Source organism: Panthera pardus, unplaced genomic scaffold (genome assembly GCF_024362965.1).
Source record: "Panthera pardus isolate Hobbes unplaced genomic scaffold, ASM2436296v1 HiC_scaffold_6, whole genome shotgun sequence".
NCBI lineage: Eukaryota > Metazoa > Chordata > Mammalia > Carnivora > Felidae > Panthera > Panthera pardus.
In genome coordinates, this window is record NW_026526991.1 from 103,899,498 (window position 1) to 103,921,125 (window position 21,628).

At 46.1% G+C, this 21,628-nt stretch overlaps 1 protein-coding gene across 6 annotated transcripts in view; it reads right to left on the reverse strand.

Moving 5' to 3' along the window:
• Positions 1-21,628, reverse strand: part of SLC6A13 (solute carrier family 6 member 13) — a 34,427-nt gene that overhangs the window by 6,936 nt on the left and 5,863 nt on the right. For 5 of the 6 annotated variants that reach the window (XM_019464905.2, XM_053894776.1, XM_019464906.2 and 2 more), the window contains exons 3-7: positions 14,753-14,887; positions 12,006-12,146; positions 7,937-8,021; positions 7,124-7,256; positions 6,086-6,220 (exon numbers count right to left, since the gene is read on the reverse strand). In XM_019464905.2, coding sequence (XP_019320450.1) covers positions 6,086-6,220; positions 7,124-7,256; positions 7,937-8,021; positions 12,006-12,146; positions 14,753-14,887 — 629 coding nt within the window. The remainder of the gene's footprint in view (positions 1-6,085; positions 6,221-7,123; positions 7,257-7,936; positions 8,022-12,005; positions 12,147-14,752; positions 14,888-21,628) is intronic. The other variant, XM_019464907.2, reaches the window with a different exon arrangement.

The following is a 21,628-nucleotide window of genomic DNA, read 5'->3' on the forward strand; positions in this document are numbered from 1 at the left end:
GTGTGCCTCAAAATCTGCTATCTGAAAAACAGAAAGTAGTCCGTAGCTGACAAAGTTGAGGATGAATAGAAATGCATCTGTAAGGGCTTTGTACTCCTCGGGGGGGGGGGGGGGGGGGGGGGGAAGGAGCTCTGTGGCTAAACATAGGGCATGGTTGTTACTGTTGTCTCAGCTGGCTGACCCAGCCCCGGCATGTTATGATTTAGATTCAACAGCTACAATAACATCCCAAAGAGAAAGAACATCAAGGCAAACAGAACTAGGCAACTCTGCAGATCTGCAGGAGGTGGGGTCCTGGGGCCACAGACCCTCCCCAGGCACCTCCCGTCTTCAGAGGATGTGAGCACCACAAAGGAGCACTAAGTTACGGGCGCAGAAATCACCAGGCAGGTGTCCTACCATCTCTGTGTTTGCCATTTCCGGTCTCTGCCCAGCCCTGCCCTAGCAGCTCCCAAGTAGGCCCCTGCTCTCCTTACCTCCATGTCAAGCTCCCAATGCCCACATCCACCAGAACCTCAGCTTCTGTCTGTCCAAAGCTCCTCAGTCCCTCACCTACCTCTCCCTGCCTCACTAACCATCTCCGCGGCCCCCAACCTCCCTTGCTTTCTGGTCACACTCGCCCCCACCCAAGTGCCCATTTTCCTCAGCATTGTGGTGGGTCTCAGGGACCCCTTGGCAAGCCCCAGTTGAGATACTGGATCTCTAGGACTGAAGGAGAACTCAGAAATCTGTATTATTTTCAGAGCTTCCTGAATGATCCTAATGTCAGCCAGATGTGGGAATCACTGCCCCTGAGAACTGGCATCAGGGACCCATCCAGGGCACTCAGTCCTCTGGTTATAGTCCCATTTCTGTGGGAAGCAGGACAGCACAGGGAAAGCTGGTGAAGAAAAAGGGAGACCATCTCCAGTCTCCTGCCCCTTCTGCTCCCTGTGAACCCTGTCCCCAAGGTATTCCGCGAGGTGGGAGTTGCCACCAGGGAAAAGGCGTCAGCAGCAAGCAGCACAGTCGAAGATCCAGAAGGGTCCCTGGCTAACAAGGAAATAGCACACAAAGATGGAAACACCAGGAAAACTTTTTTAAACCTGACGGCAAATTATAATGGGAAAAGGAGGGGCAGTTTCGGGATTTATTTCAGAAGCTAGAGAAGGAAAAGTTAGGAATGAAACTGAGGATGAGAAGGAGGGGCTCACAAAATTCGGTGTGATGCCACGGACATTTGAGGGGGTGCCTTGGGTCCTCCATTTGCTCCTTTGAGATGTCTCAAAGCTTTTTCTTCTAAAAGTGCCCCACAGAGCCTGTGAGAATGGTCACCGCAGGAAAACTCAGTGACCGGAGGTCGCTCTGTTCTATTTCGTTCCTGTTCACTCAGCAGGTCATTCGCAGCGCCTTGCAGCAAGAGGCTCTGAGCCTGTGGGGAGAGGCCTGACCCAGGCACAGACATGGAGGGCTGGGAGATGCCCTGATCTTCCCCGGGGGCTCACAGCCACGGACCCCCGCGATCTCTCCCCATCAGGTCATCCAGGATATGGCCCAAGAGCCTGCCCAGTGTCAGATCTTCCAAGTTTGTTCCCTGTGCCTGGCAGTGCACAGGGTGCAGACTGACCCACAAGTTAACAGGGAAACCCTCCAGTGCCCTCAGAGACATTCTGCGGCTGCCCACACACAGGCACGGGCTGCAGATCCCATGGTGATGAGGTTTCGCGAACTTGGGTTCGGGAAGAAAAAAATAAGAAAAATTGTGCCTTGGCAGTTCACCCTGCCCTGAGGGGGACAGACTAAGACTGGGGTGGGAACAGAGGTTAATGAGAACACAGAAAAAAATGCAGCAGGAGGGCTGAGAGTTCGGAGGGCAAGGGGCAGACCCGGTGCCTCTGACAAAAGCCCCCTCCTGGGGAGCTTGGCAAGCCCCCTGCTCTTGGCCCAGCTGCAGCCTGACAGGCCTGCTGGGATGGGGAGAGCAGTGGGGTCAGAGGAAGGGCCACAGGGACAAGCAGAGCAAGCTGTCCTGTTCCCCGCCACAGGCGACCCACTCCCTGACCACGCCAGCAGCCCTGGCTTCTAAAGCAAAGCCCCAGTGTGTCTTTGGTTGAAATAGAGGTCCGATCGAGAATAAGACAAGTGTGAGAAACACCTGGTGGAATGTGGGCAAAAAGGAGGTCTTTGGGGGAGCAGAGAAAGACAGAGACCTCTAGAAGATCCAGGAGAGACGTTTCCAACTTTGAGTTTAATCCCAAGGACTATTATATTCAGTATTTTTAGGAAGGCAATAGTGTGCAATGGAAAAAGCCTGGGCTTTGGAGTCAAATTGAACTGGGTTCAATTCTTAACTCTATTCATTACTAGCTATGTGATCTTGGGCAAGTCACTTAACCTCCCTGAACCTTGCTTTTCTCATCAGAGCAATGGGTATAATAACAAATAAAATAATATATATGAAATACCTAACACATAAATATTGATTCCCTATCCCACCTTCTGGAATAATAAAAGCATCCCTTAAAACTCTCAAATTCATATTCTTTGGATGATTTATATCATGGTCATCAACACAGCAGACTTCTAGAGTACCTGGAATGAAACCCAGGCTCCCCCATGTGCTAGTTTTGTGGGTTAGGGCAAATTTGTTAAGTTTTCTAAGCTTCCATTTCTTCTTCGGCAAAATGAAGCTAACGGCAAATTCGCAGGGTTGTGTGGGGACCACCCTGTGTCATGTAACCAGTTACGTGCCTGGCAAACAGTAAGCACATAATAAATGTGTTAGCTGTTGCTGCTGTTTGTTGTTGTTGTTGTTGTTGTTGTTGTTGTTTTAAAAAGGCAACTCGCCTTTCAGTAATGATGAGGTCCCATAGATTTCAATGTACGATGTCAAAATAAAAAGACTCTAATCAATGGACCCAACCTCTTCCCTTAACAGACCCTTCATTAGAATAGCTTAACATAGGGCTTTAAAAGGCTCCACAAGGGCTCTTTGGACACTGTACCCTCAGCCTGCTGCCCCATCCATCTATGGAAGTGCAGCAGGACAGAGGGCCAGACGAGGGAAAGAAACAAGCACCCAGTAGGGTCCTGAGTTTCCAGGATCTACTCCACAACGTGAAAGAGACGAGCCCCAGGAAACACGAGGAGAGTCCGTGACCTGCCTGACACACAGCAAGCCTGGCAGAAAGAGAGGAGAAAGCCAGATCAACCCAGCATTGTCTCTGCCTGCCTCCCCACTCCCAGACCAACTGCTTGGCAGAGAGAGATGTCTTTGGTCTTTGTGTTGGCTAGCAGGAATTTTGCACCGTTCTCAAGTGCCAGGCAAATGCCAGTTGGAATTATCGCACTTCCTGGGGAGTGCCAACTACATTCAATTAGGGCTCTGGCAGGAGCATCACACCTGCAGGCCGCTGCTCTGTTCGCTGACAACAAAGGCTTCCTGCAGCATGAGACCAGGACCTGGCTGCCAGTGAGGCTGCTGGGAAGCCCAGACCAAGCCTGGCTCTTCAAACATCTCCCTCCTCATGGCTTCAGAGGACCAGGAAGACACATGCTATCTGCACAGCCTACAGCTGGCTGGGGTTGGAAGGGTAATATCCCAGAGGGCAGATTAAAAGAGGTTTTATTCCCTGCGGTAACCCAGACCCGGAGTCGTGGCTTTATTAATGCTCAGAGTTGAAGGCTATCTGGTCCACCTTCTTCATGTTTGCTAGAAGCTACTCTACAACAAACGCTACACCTAGAACAGACCTGCTGCATGATGAATGTTCAAGAAATTTTTGCTGAATGAATGAGCTATGTGAAAAACCAAGATGTGCAGACGGGACTTTGCTTTCAAGAGATCCTAAAGTAGGGGCGCCTGGGTGGCTCAGTCGGTTAAGCGTATGACTTCCGCTCAGGTCATGATCTCGCGGTTTGTGGGTTCTAGCCCCACTCTGTGCTGACAGCTTGGAGCCTGGAGCCCACTTTGGATTCTGTGTCCCCCTCTCTCTCTGCCCCTCCCTTGCTTGCACTCTGTCTCTCTCAAAAATAAGTAAACATTAACAATTTCTTTTTTTTTTAAAGAGAGATCATAAAGTATATGGGATTTGTCAGCATTCGGGCCCAGCTTCCAGTTGCAGACACGAGGATGGAAAATTCATTAAACTCTCTAAGCCTTCATTTCCTATCTATGAAATGAGGATACTTCATTGATCTGTTGTGAGGATAAGCTATAATAATGGATGTAAGCCTCTTAACAATGACAGGGATATAGTTAGCACTCAATAGTTGTTGGCTATAAATAGCTGATCAGGACAAATGAGGCACTGATCACAGAAGCCGTAAATCCATTCCAGAAATCCCAGACCCCTCTCTCCTAGTTAGTTCTGTGTCAGCCTACCTGCCTGTCTCCCCGCCTGAACACAGCCCTTCCTTCCCTCCCTGACCTCCCAACAAAGGCAGACTGTGCGGTTTCACGACTGGTTCACACCTCTGCTGCTCCAGAACGACAACAGAGCTCTCCTGCACAACAGACCCAAGCCAGAGTCTACCCTTGGCCTTCAAAGCTGTCCTTCAACTCTGCCCCCACGACCTCCTGTTCGCTGTGGACTCTCCACCACAACACTTTGGTCCCAGATAAGTCAAAGTACTTATGATTCACAAAATAAAAATACACTTTGTTTGGCCAGCCACTTACTTGCTGTGTGACCTTGGGCCTTGTTTGCTCATCTGTTCAATGAGGAGTTTGCACTAGATGATCTCTGGGGTCGTTTTAGCGCCAACACCTACAGTTTTATGGTTTGTTCCAAAGCCTGACTACAGCCTTTGTGCCTCACGTGAAGCTGACGCCACAGCAATCTGCACCTCCACTATGTTTAAGAAATGGGGGAGGATGGGATAAGCCCATATCCCCCCAGGTCACTGAGCAATACCTAGGACGCAAGGCTATGGATTCCCTGGGGGAGGTTTTGAATGCAAGTGCTCTGGCTACTTCTGGGAGCCACAGCAGGCCTGGTAGAACTTGGGATGGGAGAACTTAACTCTGCTGGGGTGGCTGGAAGGCCTAAGAAAAATTCAGCTGCTGGATCACCCAAAATTCTGTATCATGGGGACCCATCACTTCTGCATGCTTCTGAGCGCCCAGCCCCAGAGGAAAGCGTGGAACTGTGTGCCGCTCCCTTTGCTCTTATTCCCCCTGGGCAGTTTCAGGGAATGTGCTGGTACTGCATTATTTATGATGTTTGCAAAGCCATCCAACGGTTAGTCTTTTCTGTGCTGGGAGCCTCCCGCCCTATGTCTCCTTAGGGCCCCTTTCCAAACTCAGAGAACTCCTCCAGGACCCAAGGGGAGGATCTCTAAATTGTACATGCTCCCCAGGGAGGGCGACCTCCGTGCCAGGGAGGCAGAGGCGGGGCACGTAGCTGGGCAACACATTTTAGGGGCTCTGGGGTGGAGCTTACCCACGCTCCCCTCCGGCCCTCGACACCTCCTGGCTTTGCCAGCTTTCAAAATGGCTGCCAAACATGAGAAGATAAGAAACCCGTCAGAGGCAGTGGCTTCTTATTTCAGGCCCTGCTTTACAAACCCCTCCAGTCAGCAAGCAGCACCACCCCCCTCCCTGCGCCAAGCCATGAGGAAGCTGGCTGAAGCAGACAGAGTGTGGGCACAAAGGAAGGGCCAAAGGGGAGGGAAGAGGCAGGGGCCTCTTGACAACTGACAGGAAACTCAATACCAGCCCAGCTGGCTGGGAGGGGCCCGGGACACCTCAGAATGGGCCACGTGGCCACAGGGAGGGAACCAGAGGAGCTGGTGGAGGGTGAAGAAATAGAGAGGAAGCTCAGTGTGAAAGATCACCAAGAGAAAAAAAGTGCAAAAAGGGGACGGGGTAGACGGTGGGGAAAGGGCCGCCACCTGTGAGTAAAAGGCCCCGAGGGACACGTCTCAGGCAGCCCTGAGAGGTGTGAGCCAAGCAGGGACCACAAACAGCTGTTGACACATGTCTGGAGCCCCCCTACGCCACCATGGATGCCTTGGGGTTTGGGCCAGGAGCAGGGATTCCGGACCACAGTGCACGGAAACACCCTCCAGGGCCACGTGATGGCCCTTGTCTGTGGCTTCTTACCTGGGGATCCCACAGACGCGTGAGGTTTGGGTACAGGTAAAACTGAATTCCTTGGGCTGCCCCAGGCAGCGTCACCCCTCGAATTAACAGGACCACCAGCATGAGGTAAGGGAATGTGGCTGTGAAGTACACCACCTGGCCAGAGGGCAGATGAAACACAAGGAACCTGTGAGTTTGGAAGGAAGGGCCTGGCGATCCAGCAGCAGAGTCAGGAGGCCAGAGCTCCCCCACACCCACAGAAGAGGTCAAGAGAGTTTCTCTCCTCCCCCACCCAACCCCTGCAGCTGTTCAGCTCCATCTGCCCTCTGCCTTAAGCCGCAACCTCCCTTATCCCTTTCTCCCTCCCACTTAAAGCACCCACCCTCCTCCTGACACATACCCAGTAAATACTTGTCGAGTGACTGAATGAACTCAGGCATTCTCCCACCAAGTGTGCTTAGAATTACGGCAAGGGTTGTCAGGTATGAAAACTCTGTAACACATGATCCCTATCCTCACAGAGCTTACGAGCTTAGCACACCCGGGCAGCCAGATTACGAAGGAAGCCTTGTTGGAGGCCTCCAAGGGCAAGAGTCCAGAAGAACTCAGAAAGCCCTCTCATACCTTGTACACCCAAGGCAAAGAGTGCCCCCCACCCCAGGTTCTCAGGGTGGTTGAGAATCATTTTGAGATTAACAGTCTCGGGCAGATTCTTTCTCCCAAGAACTGTTGGATGAAACAAGAGCCACGAACTGTGTCCAGTTTGCAATGTCCCCTCGCACGTGGTGTATTGCAAGATCACATTCCACAGATCTGGAAGTGTCCTTCCTGCCTTCCTCTCCTCCTCCTTTCCACTCCATTTCCCCATGTACCAGAGTCCACAGGATTGAATCAAGGAGAGACACAGAATCAAGGAAGGGAGCCACACAAAATCTTGGCGAGATCATTCCCTCCCATCCCTGACCAGGTTACAGCTTAGGAGAACTCCTGGGTGACCAGGCCCCCAGGGAAGACAGGGAGTCCTGGGATGAGAGGGGCCAGGAGCTCTCCAAAACGGACCTTGCCCGTGGACTTGACCCCCTTCCAGATGCAGAAGTAGCAGATGACCCAGGCGAGCAGGAGGCATAAGGCCAGCTCCCAACGCAGGGCCCCCAGGTGTTGGATGCCATCAGAGATCTTCAGGACCCGCCTCCTGGGGAGAGAAGGTTGAGCCGGGCTCCACTTTTGCTGCCAGCCTCAGTTTTGTAGCCCGTGTGTCTCAGGCAGTGGAGCCATGCCTCCAGGCTCTTGTCCAAAGGCTTGTCAGCTCTTTTCACTCAGATCCATGAGGCTCTCCTTTGCCCAGAGGTGGGGGTAGATATAAAGGGAGGCAAATATAAACTGTTCCCAGGTAAGTTTGCTCTGGGAGGCTGAGTACCAATTTAACCTAGAGAGGGAGGTGCAAACACATATCTTCTCAACCAGGGTTTCAGGATGTTTTGATATTAGGAATCATGTCCTAGGTCATTATCAACATTAGGGAGGGGAGAGAGGGGGGCTAAGAGGCAATATGCATGCAGCAGAAGGGAGGAGGGGTTAGGAGTGTGCACACACATGCATGTGTGCTAACATGCACATGGGCGCATGGGAGAGGAGAGGCAGGCACAGCCTGAGGAGAGTTGCAAAATTCTCATCTCTGAAACCAATTCTGCATTAACCACAAATACAAGCACACCAGAAAAAAGGCCACTTAAGTGAACACTTAGGCCACCAAAGAAGGACGTGGAAATTCTTCTCTTGTGGTCCCCTGAGGGTCAGCCCTGCATGAGCCCATCCCTGTGCCCTTCTTTTGAACACAACCCACACTGGGATGGGGAGAGGGGCCTCACTTACTCCCAGAACTCGATGACAGGAGACGTGGCATTCTCAGAGGTCACATTCAGGGAGCCATTGGTCCTCTGGAACTCTACACAGGATTCTACCCGTGGGTCCCAGGGAAGGAAGCAAGAAAAAGATCATTGAATATTTGGCATGACTAGAGAGAGTCATGGGGAAGGTAAGGTCTTTGGAATGAACCAGGCTGAAGTTGTCCAAACAAAACATCCTCAAACACAAGACGAACTCAACAAGCTTACTTCACCTTCCCCCACAGGACTGTACGTGTGGGCTTCTAAATGTTTGGGTACATATTCTTACTAAAGCATGATCAGATGGCATCAGGAAAGATATTCCACATGACATCTTCTTCAAAGTATACAAATATTTCTAGGTCACTGTCTTGTGTAAAGTCACAACCTTTGAGGGATCATAAAAGTGCTTTCTAGGGAAAAGATGGAGCAGAGTGGCCAAGAGCACAGACACAAGTTAGAAAGTTCTGGCTTGAATCCTGACCCTCTGGTTATTTGCCATGTGGCTCTCTAACTTCGCTTCCCTCAATTCTAGAATGCATGTAGTGATATCCAGTTGTGGGATTGACAGGGGACTAAATGAAAATATGAGTGCAAAGTGCCCAGTAAGTAGTGGTTCTTAACTATCTGCATCTGACATTGGAGTTTCACAACGGGGCTCACATTCTTTTATACATTGTGTTAGTATAATAATCCTAGAGATATTAAGACAGAGAGTGTTTCCCCCATCATACACATGAAGAAAGTGAATCTTCTTAGAAATGGCCGGTTCCAGCTCATAAATGACGAAGCAAGGACTAGAATCCAGCTCAGCAAATTATATGTTTTACCTTCAAAATCTTACCTAGAATCTGACCTTTTTCATTACCACTACCAGCACCCTAGTGCAGGTTTTCATCCTTCCCTGGCTCCTAGACTGGCCTTCAGTTTCTACTCCTGCCTCCTTAGCCAAATCTCCACACAGCAGCCAGAATGATTTTGTTAAAATTTAAGTGGCTTTATGTCATGTCTCACTTTAAAGCTCTCCAATGAGCTTCTCATCCCATACAGAGAAAAAAGCTATAACCCCTATAATCACCTCCAAGGCCTTTTTCAGTCTACCTCCATCACTTCTGTCCTCTTTTCCCAGTGCTCCCCCAGTCAAATGCTCCAGCTACACCGACCCCCTTGCTGTTCCCTGGATGCTATAGGCACAGGGCCACCTCAGGGCCTTTGCACTGGTTGGTCCTTCTACCTAGTGTTTGCCCCTGAAATCTGAGTGGCTGATTCCCCCACCTCCTTCAGATCATTAGTCCTATGTCCTCTCAGTATGACCTTCCCTGATGACTCTATTTAAAATGACAACTCCCAACCCTAAAACTCCCAATCCCTCCTCCCTGTTTTACTTTTCTCCCTAGCACTTCTTTGAACATAATACATATTAATCATTTATTTTGTTTATAGTATGTGTCTTGCCACTAGAACAAAAATTCCATGAGGGCAGGGAGCTTTGTTTTTGTGCATTTTCGTAACCCCACTGCTTAGAACAGAGCCTGGCACATAGTAGGAGCTCTATTAAATATCTGTTGAATGAATGTAAATCAAGCATTCTTTTCACTAAACCCTTTCTCTCTCCTTGAAGCTTCAGCACACCCAGAAAAGTATTGTTTCATCTTGACAGGACAAGATGTCCTGTAAATGAAAGATGCCAGGCTCTGAGTAAAACCAGACTCACTAGGAGAAATGTCAAAAATGCCAAGCAAAAGGCTCAGGAATTGAATTTTCCTCAGAATTGTCTCAGAGATCCTCCAGTCAACCCAAAGGTATATAGGCCTAAAAGTGCCCTGAAGCAAAAGCCCTAGGCCACCAAAAATTTGCAACATTTTTACAAAAGGAACTCCCCTGAAATCTGGATCAAATCACTGTCTGACAAGCTGGTTGTCAAGGATGATTTCAGCGTCATTAGAATATATGAATGAATGAATGAGGGTTGAAGGAAAGAAGGGAGGAGGGAAGAAAGAAAGAAAGAAAAAATATAATTTGATAAAGAAAATATTAGAATAAAACAGGTTTTTAAAATTGGACTCATCCGGCCACCTGGGTGGTTCATTCGGTTAAGGGTCCAGCTCTTGATTTCAGCTCAGGTCATGATCTTGCCATTTGTGAGTTTGAGCCCCACATCAGGCTCTGCACTGACAATTTGGAGCCTGCTTGGGATTCTCTCCTTCTCTCTCTGCCTCTCTCTCTCTCTCTCTCTCTCTCTCTCTCTCAAAATAAGTAAATAAACTTTAAAAAATAAAATAAAATTGGAGTGATCTGACGAATATTTTATCAAGTGCTTATGAGGTAGGCAGCACTGTGCTAGTCACAAAGGATACAGAGATAAAGATACCTTTTCTGTCCTCAAGATCTTGCTGACCTGTGGGAAAACCAGACCAACAGCCCAAAAGTAAGGCAAGTGCCACAGTAGAGTCAGGGCTCAGTGCAGGTAATACTACATGTATTTAAGAACACGGGGTGCCTGCGTGGCTCAGTCGGTTGGGCAGCCAACTCTTGATTTCCACTCAGGTCATGATCTCATGGTTCATGAGTTCGAGCCTGGTGTCTGGGTCTGCACTCACAGCATAGAGCCTGCTTGGATTCATTCAAGCCCCTCCTTGCTCTGCCCCTTTCTCGCTTGCTGTCTCTCTCTCTCAAAAATAAATTAACTTTAAAGACCAAGAAGAAAGGAAACCTATTGAATCTTGGGGCATCAGGGGAGGAAGCTCCAAGATTTGACTCTTCACTTGCAAAATGGTGGAATGAAGGTGGCAGAGATCAGCAAAAGAATGCCTAGGAAGGGATCAAAAGTTTGAGGACAAGAGGGGCCTTGCTAAACATTGCAAAATGTGCCTCCCTGGCAAGAAAGACTCAGACTCCAGTTCGGAACTGACTACCTTACCTGAATAACAACAAAAAATTAATCATGGCACATATAGGGCCTTGGTGACGTATCAGCACTGAGAGTTGTAGTGTAGTTGTAGGACAGCTCTCCATCTGTGCTGTCCAATAGGGTATTTTCCAGCTACATGTGGATGTTCGTGTTTAAGTTCATTAAAATTAAATACAAGTTTTAAAATTTGGTTCCTCACACACACTAGGCACATTTCAAGTCCTCAATAACTGCACGTAGCTAGCACCCACCACGCTGGATAGTACAGAGAACACTGTCATTATCACTGATAAGTTCTCTTGGACGGCACTAGGGATTTTTAATTGTTGTTACTTTCAGTCAAATAGACTCAGCAGTTCTATGGCCATAGGTGGTTCTTGTTGTCTTACGAGAGAGTCACATGCAATCTTATAAGCACGGGAGAAATTAATTGTTACTACAAATTGTAATGAAGACATACAAAACAGTTTATTCTCTGGTTAAGTCCAGATGAACTGTGAGTTAGAAAGACCTAGGATAGTATCAGAAAGAAGCCATGAAAAAGAAAACTAATGGACAAACAATACATATATACACCTAAGTAATCATACTTCAAATTGAAATAAGTAAATGGCTAAACTACATAGAAAGGAATCAATTCTATTTGCATAACACATGCTTTCATAATACATGAGTTGAATGCATTATTTTTAAAAAATTTTTTTTAACATTTATTTATTTTTTAGAGACAGAGACAGAGCATGAGCAGGGGAGGGGCAGAGAGAGAGGGAGACACAGAATCCGAAGCAGGCTCCAGGCTCCGAGGCATCAGCACAGAGCCTGACGCGGGGCTCGAACTCGTGAACCGCGAGATCATGACCTGAGCCGAAGTCGGACGCTTAACCGACTGAGCCACCCAGGTGCCCCCATTATTATTTTTTTAATTTGAGTATAGTTGACACACAATTTTTTTTTTTAAGTCTGTGACATTTTTCCTGTGATGCTGGTGAATTCTCACTCTGACTTTTGATCCAAGATTTCCATGACCTACTTGGCAGACTTCTAGTATGTGCCAAGTTAGGGTTGGGGATACTCAGGACATAAGGATAATCTCAGTCTTGGTTAATATGCTGTTTAGAAATGGACTCTCTAGAGATGACCTTACCTGTGTTCCACTCATGGTGGCAACTTCCCCAGGGAAGGTCGATGGTGAAGCTGCTAAAGAGGTAGAAGAGGGCCCAGGCCAGGACAATGATGTAGTAGATGTTGAGGAGGATGACAATCATCTGGGAGGCATAGCCGATGCCTGGAGGGGAAAACTGCAGAATTGGGCTAAGGACAGTGGACAGATTTCTCATAAGCCACCCCTCCCAGTTTAGGAGGGGGTTTGTACTCCACTGTCAGGGCCCTAAAACATTGCTGGGTGCAGGCTCATTGACTCTCTCCTCAATCTCCCCAGCAGGTGAGGAGGGACTTTTCTCTCTGCCTTCCATTGCTGTGCCCTGGATTCCTGTGAATTTTCTTCTTTGCCGGTTCTGAAAATTCCCTGATTTTCAATAGTTAATGTTCCCTGGAATTAGGCTGATATATTTCTGAAATATAAAAACACATGTTAAGAGCAGAAACAGGGGCATCTGGCTGAGCTCAGCTCATAGACCATGAGACTCTTGATCTCAGGGTCATGAGTTCAAGCCCCAAATTGAGTGTAGAGCCTACTTGGGGAAAAAAAAAAGAGCAGGAATAGACAATTCACATAAGAAGAAATACAAATAGATCTTTCCTAATAATTGCAGGTATGCAAAAGGAAACAATGATGAGGTACCTTTCTGTATAGCCAGATGTAATGAAATTTGTTACAAATGATGTAACTCAGTGATTTCCAAATTTGTCCACATATTAGAAATACCTGAGAATATTTTTAAAATTTCAAAGTCTAGACCAGACTCCAGACCAATTAAATCATGATCTCTGGAGATGGGATACAGGTCTCAAGATGTTTTGAAGATCCCAGGCGATTCCAACTTGCAGACAAGTTTGGGAACCACAAATACCTTGGAGTCATTAAAGATAAGGGGGAAAGATGCTTACTCATATCTAATGACATGGCAAGTCAATATAACATTTCCATAGAACAATTTAATAAGCTAGACCAAGGGACATCAACTTGATTGTCCATTTGATCCAGCAATCCTCATCCTGGAAATTTATCCCAAAGAAATAATTCCCCCAAAAGAGGCAGAAAGCTATCTAAACAAATACACATGATAGCAGAATATAAAAATGTTGTAAGTAATTGAAAATAAGTAAAAAGCCCCAAACAGAGAACTGTTAATTATGATATACCCACTCAACTGAAGTTTATGCAATCATTAAATTATTATTGTGTTGGGGCATCTGGGTGGCTCAGTTGATTGAGTGTCTGATTCTTGGTTTCAGCACAAGTCATGATTCCAGGGTTGTGATATCAAGCCCTGCATCAGGCTTCATGCTGAGCGTGGAGCCTGCTTGTCATTCTCTCTCTCTCTCTCTCTCTCTCTCTCTCTCTCTCTCTCTCTCAACCTCTCCCTGTATCCCTCACTCATGTGCTTTCTCTCTCTAAAATAATAAAATAAAATAAAATAAAATAAAATAAAATAAAATAAAATAATTGTTGGGTAGAGGATGGAAAAACTGAAAAGTGGAAACATAAACCGTGTATGTTCCAGATTAACAGATATGTTAGCTCTATTCAGAGAGACAGAAAGAATGAAATAAACCCCCCAAACTGGAAACAACACAAATGTTCTTCAGTGGGTGATGGTTAACTGAACTGTGGTACATCCATACCATGGAATACTATTCAGCATTAAAAAAGAATAAACGAACTCTTTATACAAGAACTGGGATAGATCTCAAGGGCATCATGCTGAGTAAAAAAGCTAATCTCAAAAGACTATAGACTGCACAATTCTATTTATATAACATTCCCAAAATGACAAAATTATAGATATAGAGAACAAATTAGTGGTTGCCAGGGGCTAAGGATGGGGCAGGAAGGGGTAGGTGTAACTACATAGGAGTAGCATGACAGAGATCTTTGTGATAATGGAAGAGTATGTATATTGATTGTAGTGATGGTCACACAAATCTACGTATGTGATAAGATAACACAGAATTATACACGCGCGCGCACACACACACACACACACACACACACACACATAAATGAGTGCTTGGAAAATTGGGGAAATCTGAATAAGGTCTGTGGATAGTACCAATGTTAACTTCCAGGTCCTGATATTTTTTAATAGTTAAGTAACATCTTAACATCTTGGGGAAAGTTGGGTGAAGGGTACATATGACCTCCCCATACTATTTTTGCAACTTTCTGTGACTATATATTATTTCAAAATAGACACTTAAAGAAAATCCTATAGAAAGAGAAATATTGAAATAAAACACCCTCAAGTCTAAATAGCAATTGTGTCAAGACAGAAGAATTATTAATGATATTTTTTGCCATTTAAAATTCTCTTTATTTGTTTTGTAATTAATTAAATATGCTTTGAAAAATACAAAATCATTGTTATGCATGTGTAAACTATATAGCTAAGATAGCTTTGCACTCTACTTATTTAATCTAAAGCCTTTTTTCCCTTCTTCTCCATTCTCTCAGAGACCAAGGGATTAGCTCAGCCCTAAATCCACAAGTGGGGGGTTTAACATAAAGACACAAAGTCTTTAAGTCTGTGACATTTTGCCTGCCATTCTGATGAATTTTCACTCTGATCTTTGACCCAAGATTTCCATGACCTACTTGGCAGATTTCTAATATATCCCAAGTTAGTAGCACGGCTACTAAATCCAGTCATTCCAAATAAGGTTTATAACCATGTATGCAGATATCCTGGAATCAGGCACAGGGCTACTCACCCTCAAAGATGGGGCAAATCTTCCTCCAGGCTGTGATGCCTCCCTGGCTAGTGTACTGGCCCAGTGCTGTCTCCAAGAGGAAGACAGGAATGCCACAGGTAAAGAGGAAGATGAGGTAGGGGATGAAAAAGGCACCTGTGGGGTGGGAAACAGGCTTTCCATTACCTGGCACCACCCTCCTCATAGTTCACATTCATCTCCTCCCATCACCACCCCACGTTGCCAGTCAGAATCCCCAGGGGTGCAGGACATGCAAAATGCAGGGGACATCTGTCCAGATATCTGGAACCATAGCAGAAATCAAGAGTCACCAAGTTACCTAATGAGCCCTTTTTATCACTGAAAGTTTCAATCTATACCTACCAAGGCTTGCTCCCCATCGAACATCAATTGTTACTTTAATTACACAAAACTTGTGGCCACAGCAAGGCGCTCATTGAATAATGGACATCCAGGAGCATTAACACAGCCCACAGACTATAATTCTTTCCAAGGAAATGACTGCTTTTAATGGTAGAGAGAGACTTTTAGCAGACTGAAATCAGATTTCCCTTTAGTAATCCTTTTTCCTTCTGTTTTTCATAATTATTGGCTGAGACAAGTGTACTGATTCTGGAAATGCTGGCATTTTCTCCACTGTGGACCTCTATCTGTTGGCAAGGTAGATAGGGCAGTTCACAGAGTACCAGGGAAGAGAGAACTGCACACAGAAGGAGATCCAAATATCTGCGGAGAGTCCCCTTCTAGCTTTCAACTGAGTGCCGCTTAGCATCTACATAGGAGGAAATGACCCGAACTAAGGGAAAGAACCATTCAGAAAGATTGAGAGTAATGGTGCTCACACAGGGCTGGGAAGAGTGCTGGCTCCCACTAGCCAGACTGGATAGTCCCAGAATTCTCAAGGCATTGGGAAGAGAAGGTATTTCCTCAGAAGTGGGGAATGATTAGCCCTAGATTGAGCACAGCTCTGGTTCTCCCTAACAAATCTTAGAAGCAAAACCCAAAAGTATCAAATAACTTCACTGGTCCTGAGCAAAGCTCAAGAATTTTTATAGAAATATAAAAATCCCAATAAAAATACTGTTCAGAAATGAAAGTGAAGTAATGCTTCTTAAGACAAGCAAAACTTGAAAGAATCCATCACCAAAAGATCTGTACTACAAGCGATGTTAGAGAAAAACCTTCAGCCAGAGGGAAATGATGCCAGAGAGATATATGAATCTACACAAAGGAACGAAGAATGTTAGAAATGTTACATACACAAGTAAACATATAAGAATTTTTTTCTTATCACCCAAATCTCTTTGAAAAGTTAACTGACTGGTTACACAATGTAAGGTGGAGTTTATAACAGATGAAAAAGTAAAACGTGTAACAACAAGAGCACAAAAGTCAGGAGGAGAGAGATGGAAATGTATTATTGTAGGGTTCTTATATGTAAAGTGGTATAATATTACTTGAGGGTGAATTGTGATAAATTGAAGATGTATGCTACAGGGGCACCTGGGTGGCCCAGTTGGTTGACTTGAGCTCAGGTCATGATCTCTCAGTTCATGAATTCAAGTCCTGCATCAGGTTCTGTGCTGTCACCGCAGAGCCTGCTTCAGATTCTCTCTCTCTCTCTCTCTCTCTCTCTCTCTCTCTCTGCCCCTCCCCAACTCCCATTCTCTCTCCCTCAAAAATAAACATTAAAAAAAAAAACCCAGTGTATGCTACAAAACCTAAAACAATCATTCAACTAACATAACAAAGGCTTATGGCTAACAAGTCATCAAAGGAAGAAAGCCAACAATGGAATAATAAAAAATATTCAATTAATTCAAAAGAAAGCAGAAGGATAGGAAAAGGGGAACAAAGAACTGATAAGACAAGTAGGAAACAAAAAGCAAGATAATTTTATTTAAACTTAACTGTATGAATAATTGCTTTAAATGTAAATAGTCTAAATGTCCCAAATAAATGGCAAAGATTGTCAGATTGGCTTCAAAATAAAAACAAGGTTGGGGCGCCTGGGTGGCGCAGTCGGTTAAGCGTCCGACTTCAGCCAGGTCACGATCTCGCGGTCTGTGAGTTCGAGCCCCGCGTCAGGCTCTGGGCTGATGGCTCGGAGCCTGGAGCCTGTTTCCGATTCTGTGTCTCCCTCTCTCTCTGCCCCTCCCCTGTTCATGCTCTGTCTCTCTCTGTCCCAAAAATAAATAAAAAAACGTTGAAAAAAAAAATTAAAAAAAATAAAATAAAATAAAAAAAAAATAAAAACAAGGTTCAGCTACATGTTGCTTAAAAAAAATGCACTTTAAATATCAACACATGAAAAGGAAATCCTGCCTTTTGAGATTACGTGAATAGACCTCGAAGACATTACATTTTCAGAGAGAGAATAACAAATACTGATTGTTCTCATATATGGAATCTAAAAAAGCCAAATTTGGAGTGCCTGGCTGGCTCAGTCAGAAGAGCATGTGACTCTTGATCTTGGAGTTGTGAGTTCGACCCCCACGTTGGGTGTAGAGATTACTAAAACAACAAACAAACTTAAAATAAAAATTAAAAAGCCAAATCTGTGGAATTAAAGGGTAGAATGGTGGTTGCCAAAGACCTGGGGATAGGGGAAATGAAACGGTTTAAAATGAAAGTTAATGGGGAATAGAGCTCTCCAGTCCTTCACCTTTCAAATCTCTGGCCTGTAGTCTACACATCCATAAGTCAGGCACCGAGGAAGGCACCTGATTACCAGAAGGGCAAAGAAATAAAGATCATAAACACCTCAGCCTAATAAGTCCATAAGTCAACCCAAGACTTGTTGAGTAGGAAAGGAAAATAAGGGAAGACAGAACTTAGTAGCTGATATGGACAGTTACTGCTCAGAGTTGGAAGCATGGCAGAAAAAAGAGAGAGAAGAGGGAGAGACAGAAAGACCGAGAGAAAGAGAATTTTTGCCCAGCTCAAGCCCCACCTCCCTATCTTTATGCTACCTGCTCTTTCCCAATAAACCAAGCCAATGTTTAACTGCAGTAGGTTCCATGGTCAGCTCTATGCCTCTCCTCCTCTGCCTCTTTGAGCATGTGGGCAGCTGGCCACAAGGGGCAAGGTTCACACTCAATAAGCAGAGCCACTAGTCCTACAAAGGGAAGGGGTAGGAGAGGGATGGGACCCAGAGGGAGCCAGGTGCAGACTGGGGAGTCCTATGGGGGCACTCTGCCTCTTTCCCCACAGCCCCAGTCACCACCATTAAAAGATGGAGCTAGTCCTAGAGGTGGAGGATGGAGTTCAGTTACCTGCTCCCTATTCCTGTGGGTTAGTCTCCTTCTCCAAATTCTAAAAGGTCCTGGCCTGTTCCCCCATGAGATGGAGAGGCCACATGCCCAACCTAGAGGGGAATCATTCTGTAGGCCACCCTTCACAAAAGCAGCACACTCTGTGGTGTCATCTGTAACATTCCAGCTAATATTTTAAAACATAAACAGATGAGATTCCACATGAGCAACACAGCAGTGAGCATACATGAACAGTTATGTGCTGCAGTCACCACTAATCTGACCACTCCTGGGGGGGTGAGTAATTAACTGAAAATGGTAACAAATCATCACACACTACTAAAATAGCTATTACTGTTACATGGAGGAAAAAAGTGTTCTTCTCTTCTCTCTGTTCTTACGTACTGACAAGAAACAGCAAGGTGAACAGTTCTCCCTGAGGCCAGGTACCATTTAATCCTCTTTGCCTTCATCTCCCTGTGGTCTAGAGCTGCCCTTCCCCCACAGCCTGCTCCTCTAAGATCCCCATTCCTAGAGATCCAGTTGCGGGACATTCTGCTGTAGCCTCACATGCAGTCTCCAGGCATCCCAGGTGTTGAGAAACTCAGTCTGCTGGCAGCCAGGTCTAGGGAGCTAGAGAGATCCTAGCAGAAGGCCCATGTTCTGAAGCCACCAGGATCTGGGTGTCTGGGGACTGAAGATCAGAAGCAGAGAGGGCTTGGGGGGAGGCAGGGTACAAGGAAGAAGGAAGCACCTGTCCTCGCACAAGGTAACTGATCTCCAGCTGCTGTTCTATGACTAGCAAAAACCCACGATTCTTAGCACAAGTGACCTCTGCCCCTGGTTTTCAGCAACCTGGACTTAGAAATTAAGTGTGGGGGGTGAGGGTGCCTAGGTGGCTCAGTAGATTAAGTGTCTGACTCTTGCTCTCAGCTCAGGTCTTGATCTCAGGGTTGTGAGTTCAGCCCCGTGTTGGGTTCCACAGCCGGTGTGGAGCCTACTTTAAAAAAATGAAATTAAGTATAAGGACGCCTGGCTTATGAGACCCTTGATCTTGGGGTTGTGAGTTTGAGCCTCATGTTGAATGTAGAGATTACTTAAAAATAAAATCTTTAAAAAGAAAAGGAATTAAGCATAAAATGTTTGGCAGATGGTCTTTTTGTCTGGGCTGAGATTGGCAGGCAAGTAACTTAAATTCCCTTGTGGTAGAGTTGAATTCTCTTGCCAAAACCCTCTCCTACCACCTTTCCCCAACATCATGCCTTTTGAGTTATCCAGAGACTTTTCATCTGCATGGCTAGAACTTTAAGGGATAGGCCCTGGTGGAAGGTCATGTTTGCTTTTCCCTCCGGGGAACTGAGGCTGGAGAGCTTGAGAAATAGTTCTTTGGACACTTCGCCAGTCAGGAGACCCATCCCCACCACCGCCAGACATACGGGCACACTGTCACTACTACGCGGCACTCATATTGGCTTATCCCTCCCCAGGAGGGAGAACACAGACAGCAGAAATGTACTTTGCCCACTCCCAAGTTTTGCCCAAATCACCCATATTTCCTGTTTCTAATCATTTTCTTTCCCCATTATCTTGAACCCACTGCAAGCGGTCTTTGCCCTGCCATACCACTGGGACTGCTCCTACAAGGTCACCAAAGGCATCCATTCCACCAAAGCCAACACTTCATTCTCACTCCATATCTTTCTTAACCTATCTGTGGCATTTGATGCTTGCCTCCCAAAACACTTCATCATCCTGGTATCATCTTTCTTCACTGGTTTCTCCTTCTCTGTCTCCTAATGGTCCTTCCCCTTCCCCCCAGTCCTTGCTCTCTTTTATCACCATCAAAATTCTAATCACTCTCAAATTTACATCTCCCATCCACATCTCTCTCACAGACTCCAGACTCATATGTTTTACTGCCTAGTCGACATCTCCACTTGATATCTAACAGATATCTCCACTCAGTGTTCCCCAAAGTCAACTCCTTATTTTCTTCTTAAAACCTGCTCCTCTTATGGCCTTCCACATCACAGTAAATGGCAACTCCTTCCTTCGCAGTGCTCAGTCTGCAATCCTTGGACCGCTAAGCCCAGGCAGCAGCAGTGGAAGTGACAAGAGGTGTCAGATTCTGCATACATCATGTGGGGTCTCCAGTCCCAGGCACTCTGGGTTCCTCAAGTCTGTTGACAGCCAGAGTCCAGGGAGCTGGAGAGGTTCCAGCTGAAGACTCAAGCTCTGAAGCCCCCAGAATCTGGGTAATTAGGTAGATCTAACAGTCTGGGAGCGGGAGGGAAGGACTCAAGGATGACTCCGAAATATTTAGCCTCGTAACTGGTCTGCTTCTGCCCCGACTCGTGTACAATCAGTTCTCAACGGCAGCCAAAGAGATTATTTTAAAATGTAAGATCATGCCGCTCCTGCTCAAAACCCTGCCCTGTCTCCCCATGTCACTAGAGCAAAAGCCAAAGTCTTACAATAGCTGACAAGGACCTACATGATCTGCCACCCTCGTCCTATTTACTTCTCTGACCTCAGCTTCTATTTACTCCCCTCCTTGCAACTCCTCAAATTAGCCAGTCAGCCTCTTGCTTTACTACTATTAAATCTTTTGTGTCCTCTGCTTGGAGCACTTTTACCCTCGATATCCACATGACCAGCCCTCTCACTCCTGGCAAACCTTGCTCAAATGTTCTCGATGTGCCCCCTCCACACACACACACTCCTGATCCTCTTTTCCCAGCTCTACTTGGTCATTTTCCACAGCACCCATTAACTTCCGATATGCTATATAATTTTCTTATTTACTACATTTATTGTTTATTGTCTGGCTCCCTCTTCAAGAATGTAAGCCCCACAAAGACAGGGAATTGTTCTGTTCTGTTTGTAGATGTAGCCCAACAGCTTAGAATAATTCTAGGCAGATGGTTTGTACCCTGTAACTGCTGTTGAATGACTCAGGCAGGGTCGGGGCTTGGTGGGCTGTGTGCTGGGGCAACTGGCTGAGACTGGAGACTCCAAAATGATATCTGGGGGTGGATTGGCCACAGGTCCCGGACAGCAGGGATTGTGCTCAGCTAGGAGATGATTGAGGCAGGCATCTCGCTCATCCATCTCTCTGACAAGCCTACCAGTTTCTTCTGATTTTAGATGGGCTTCTTTAAATCACTGTCTCAGTTTCTCTGGTTTTCAACTCTAGTGTTTAACTAGTTTACCTGCTTTTCTATCATCTTCTTGCTTCAGCCCTTTCTCTGCTCTGGAACTCACTTCAAATTGGATCTACCAAATGTTAAGGCTAGAAGGAACCCAAGAAGACATCATTTGTATTTCTTAAGTTTGGAAAACTAAAATTATATTTTAGGGACTTTTTTAATCTCTGACCTCACCACTAGACAAATATTGATAATAATAAAAGGCCAAGCTTATCTTCCCCTCCTGCCCCAAGCACAAAAGTGGCTGTTTAAAGCTAGGAAGTTGAAGAAAGGGCCCAGAAGCCCAGAAGCAGGCCGATAGGGTCCATTACCTGAGCATGACACACCCCAGAGGACCCCAGCATCCTTCTCCAGAACTTGCTCAGAACATTCCTCTCATCCCCTGGGAGTCCAGGTCCCAGTTGGAGGACCAT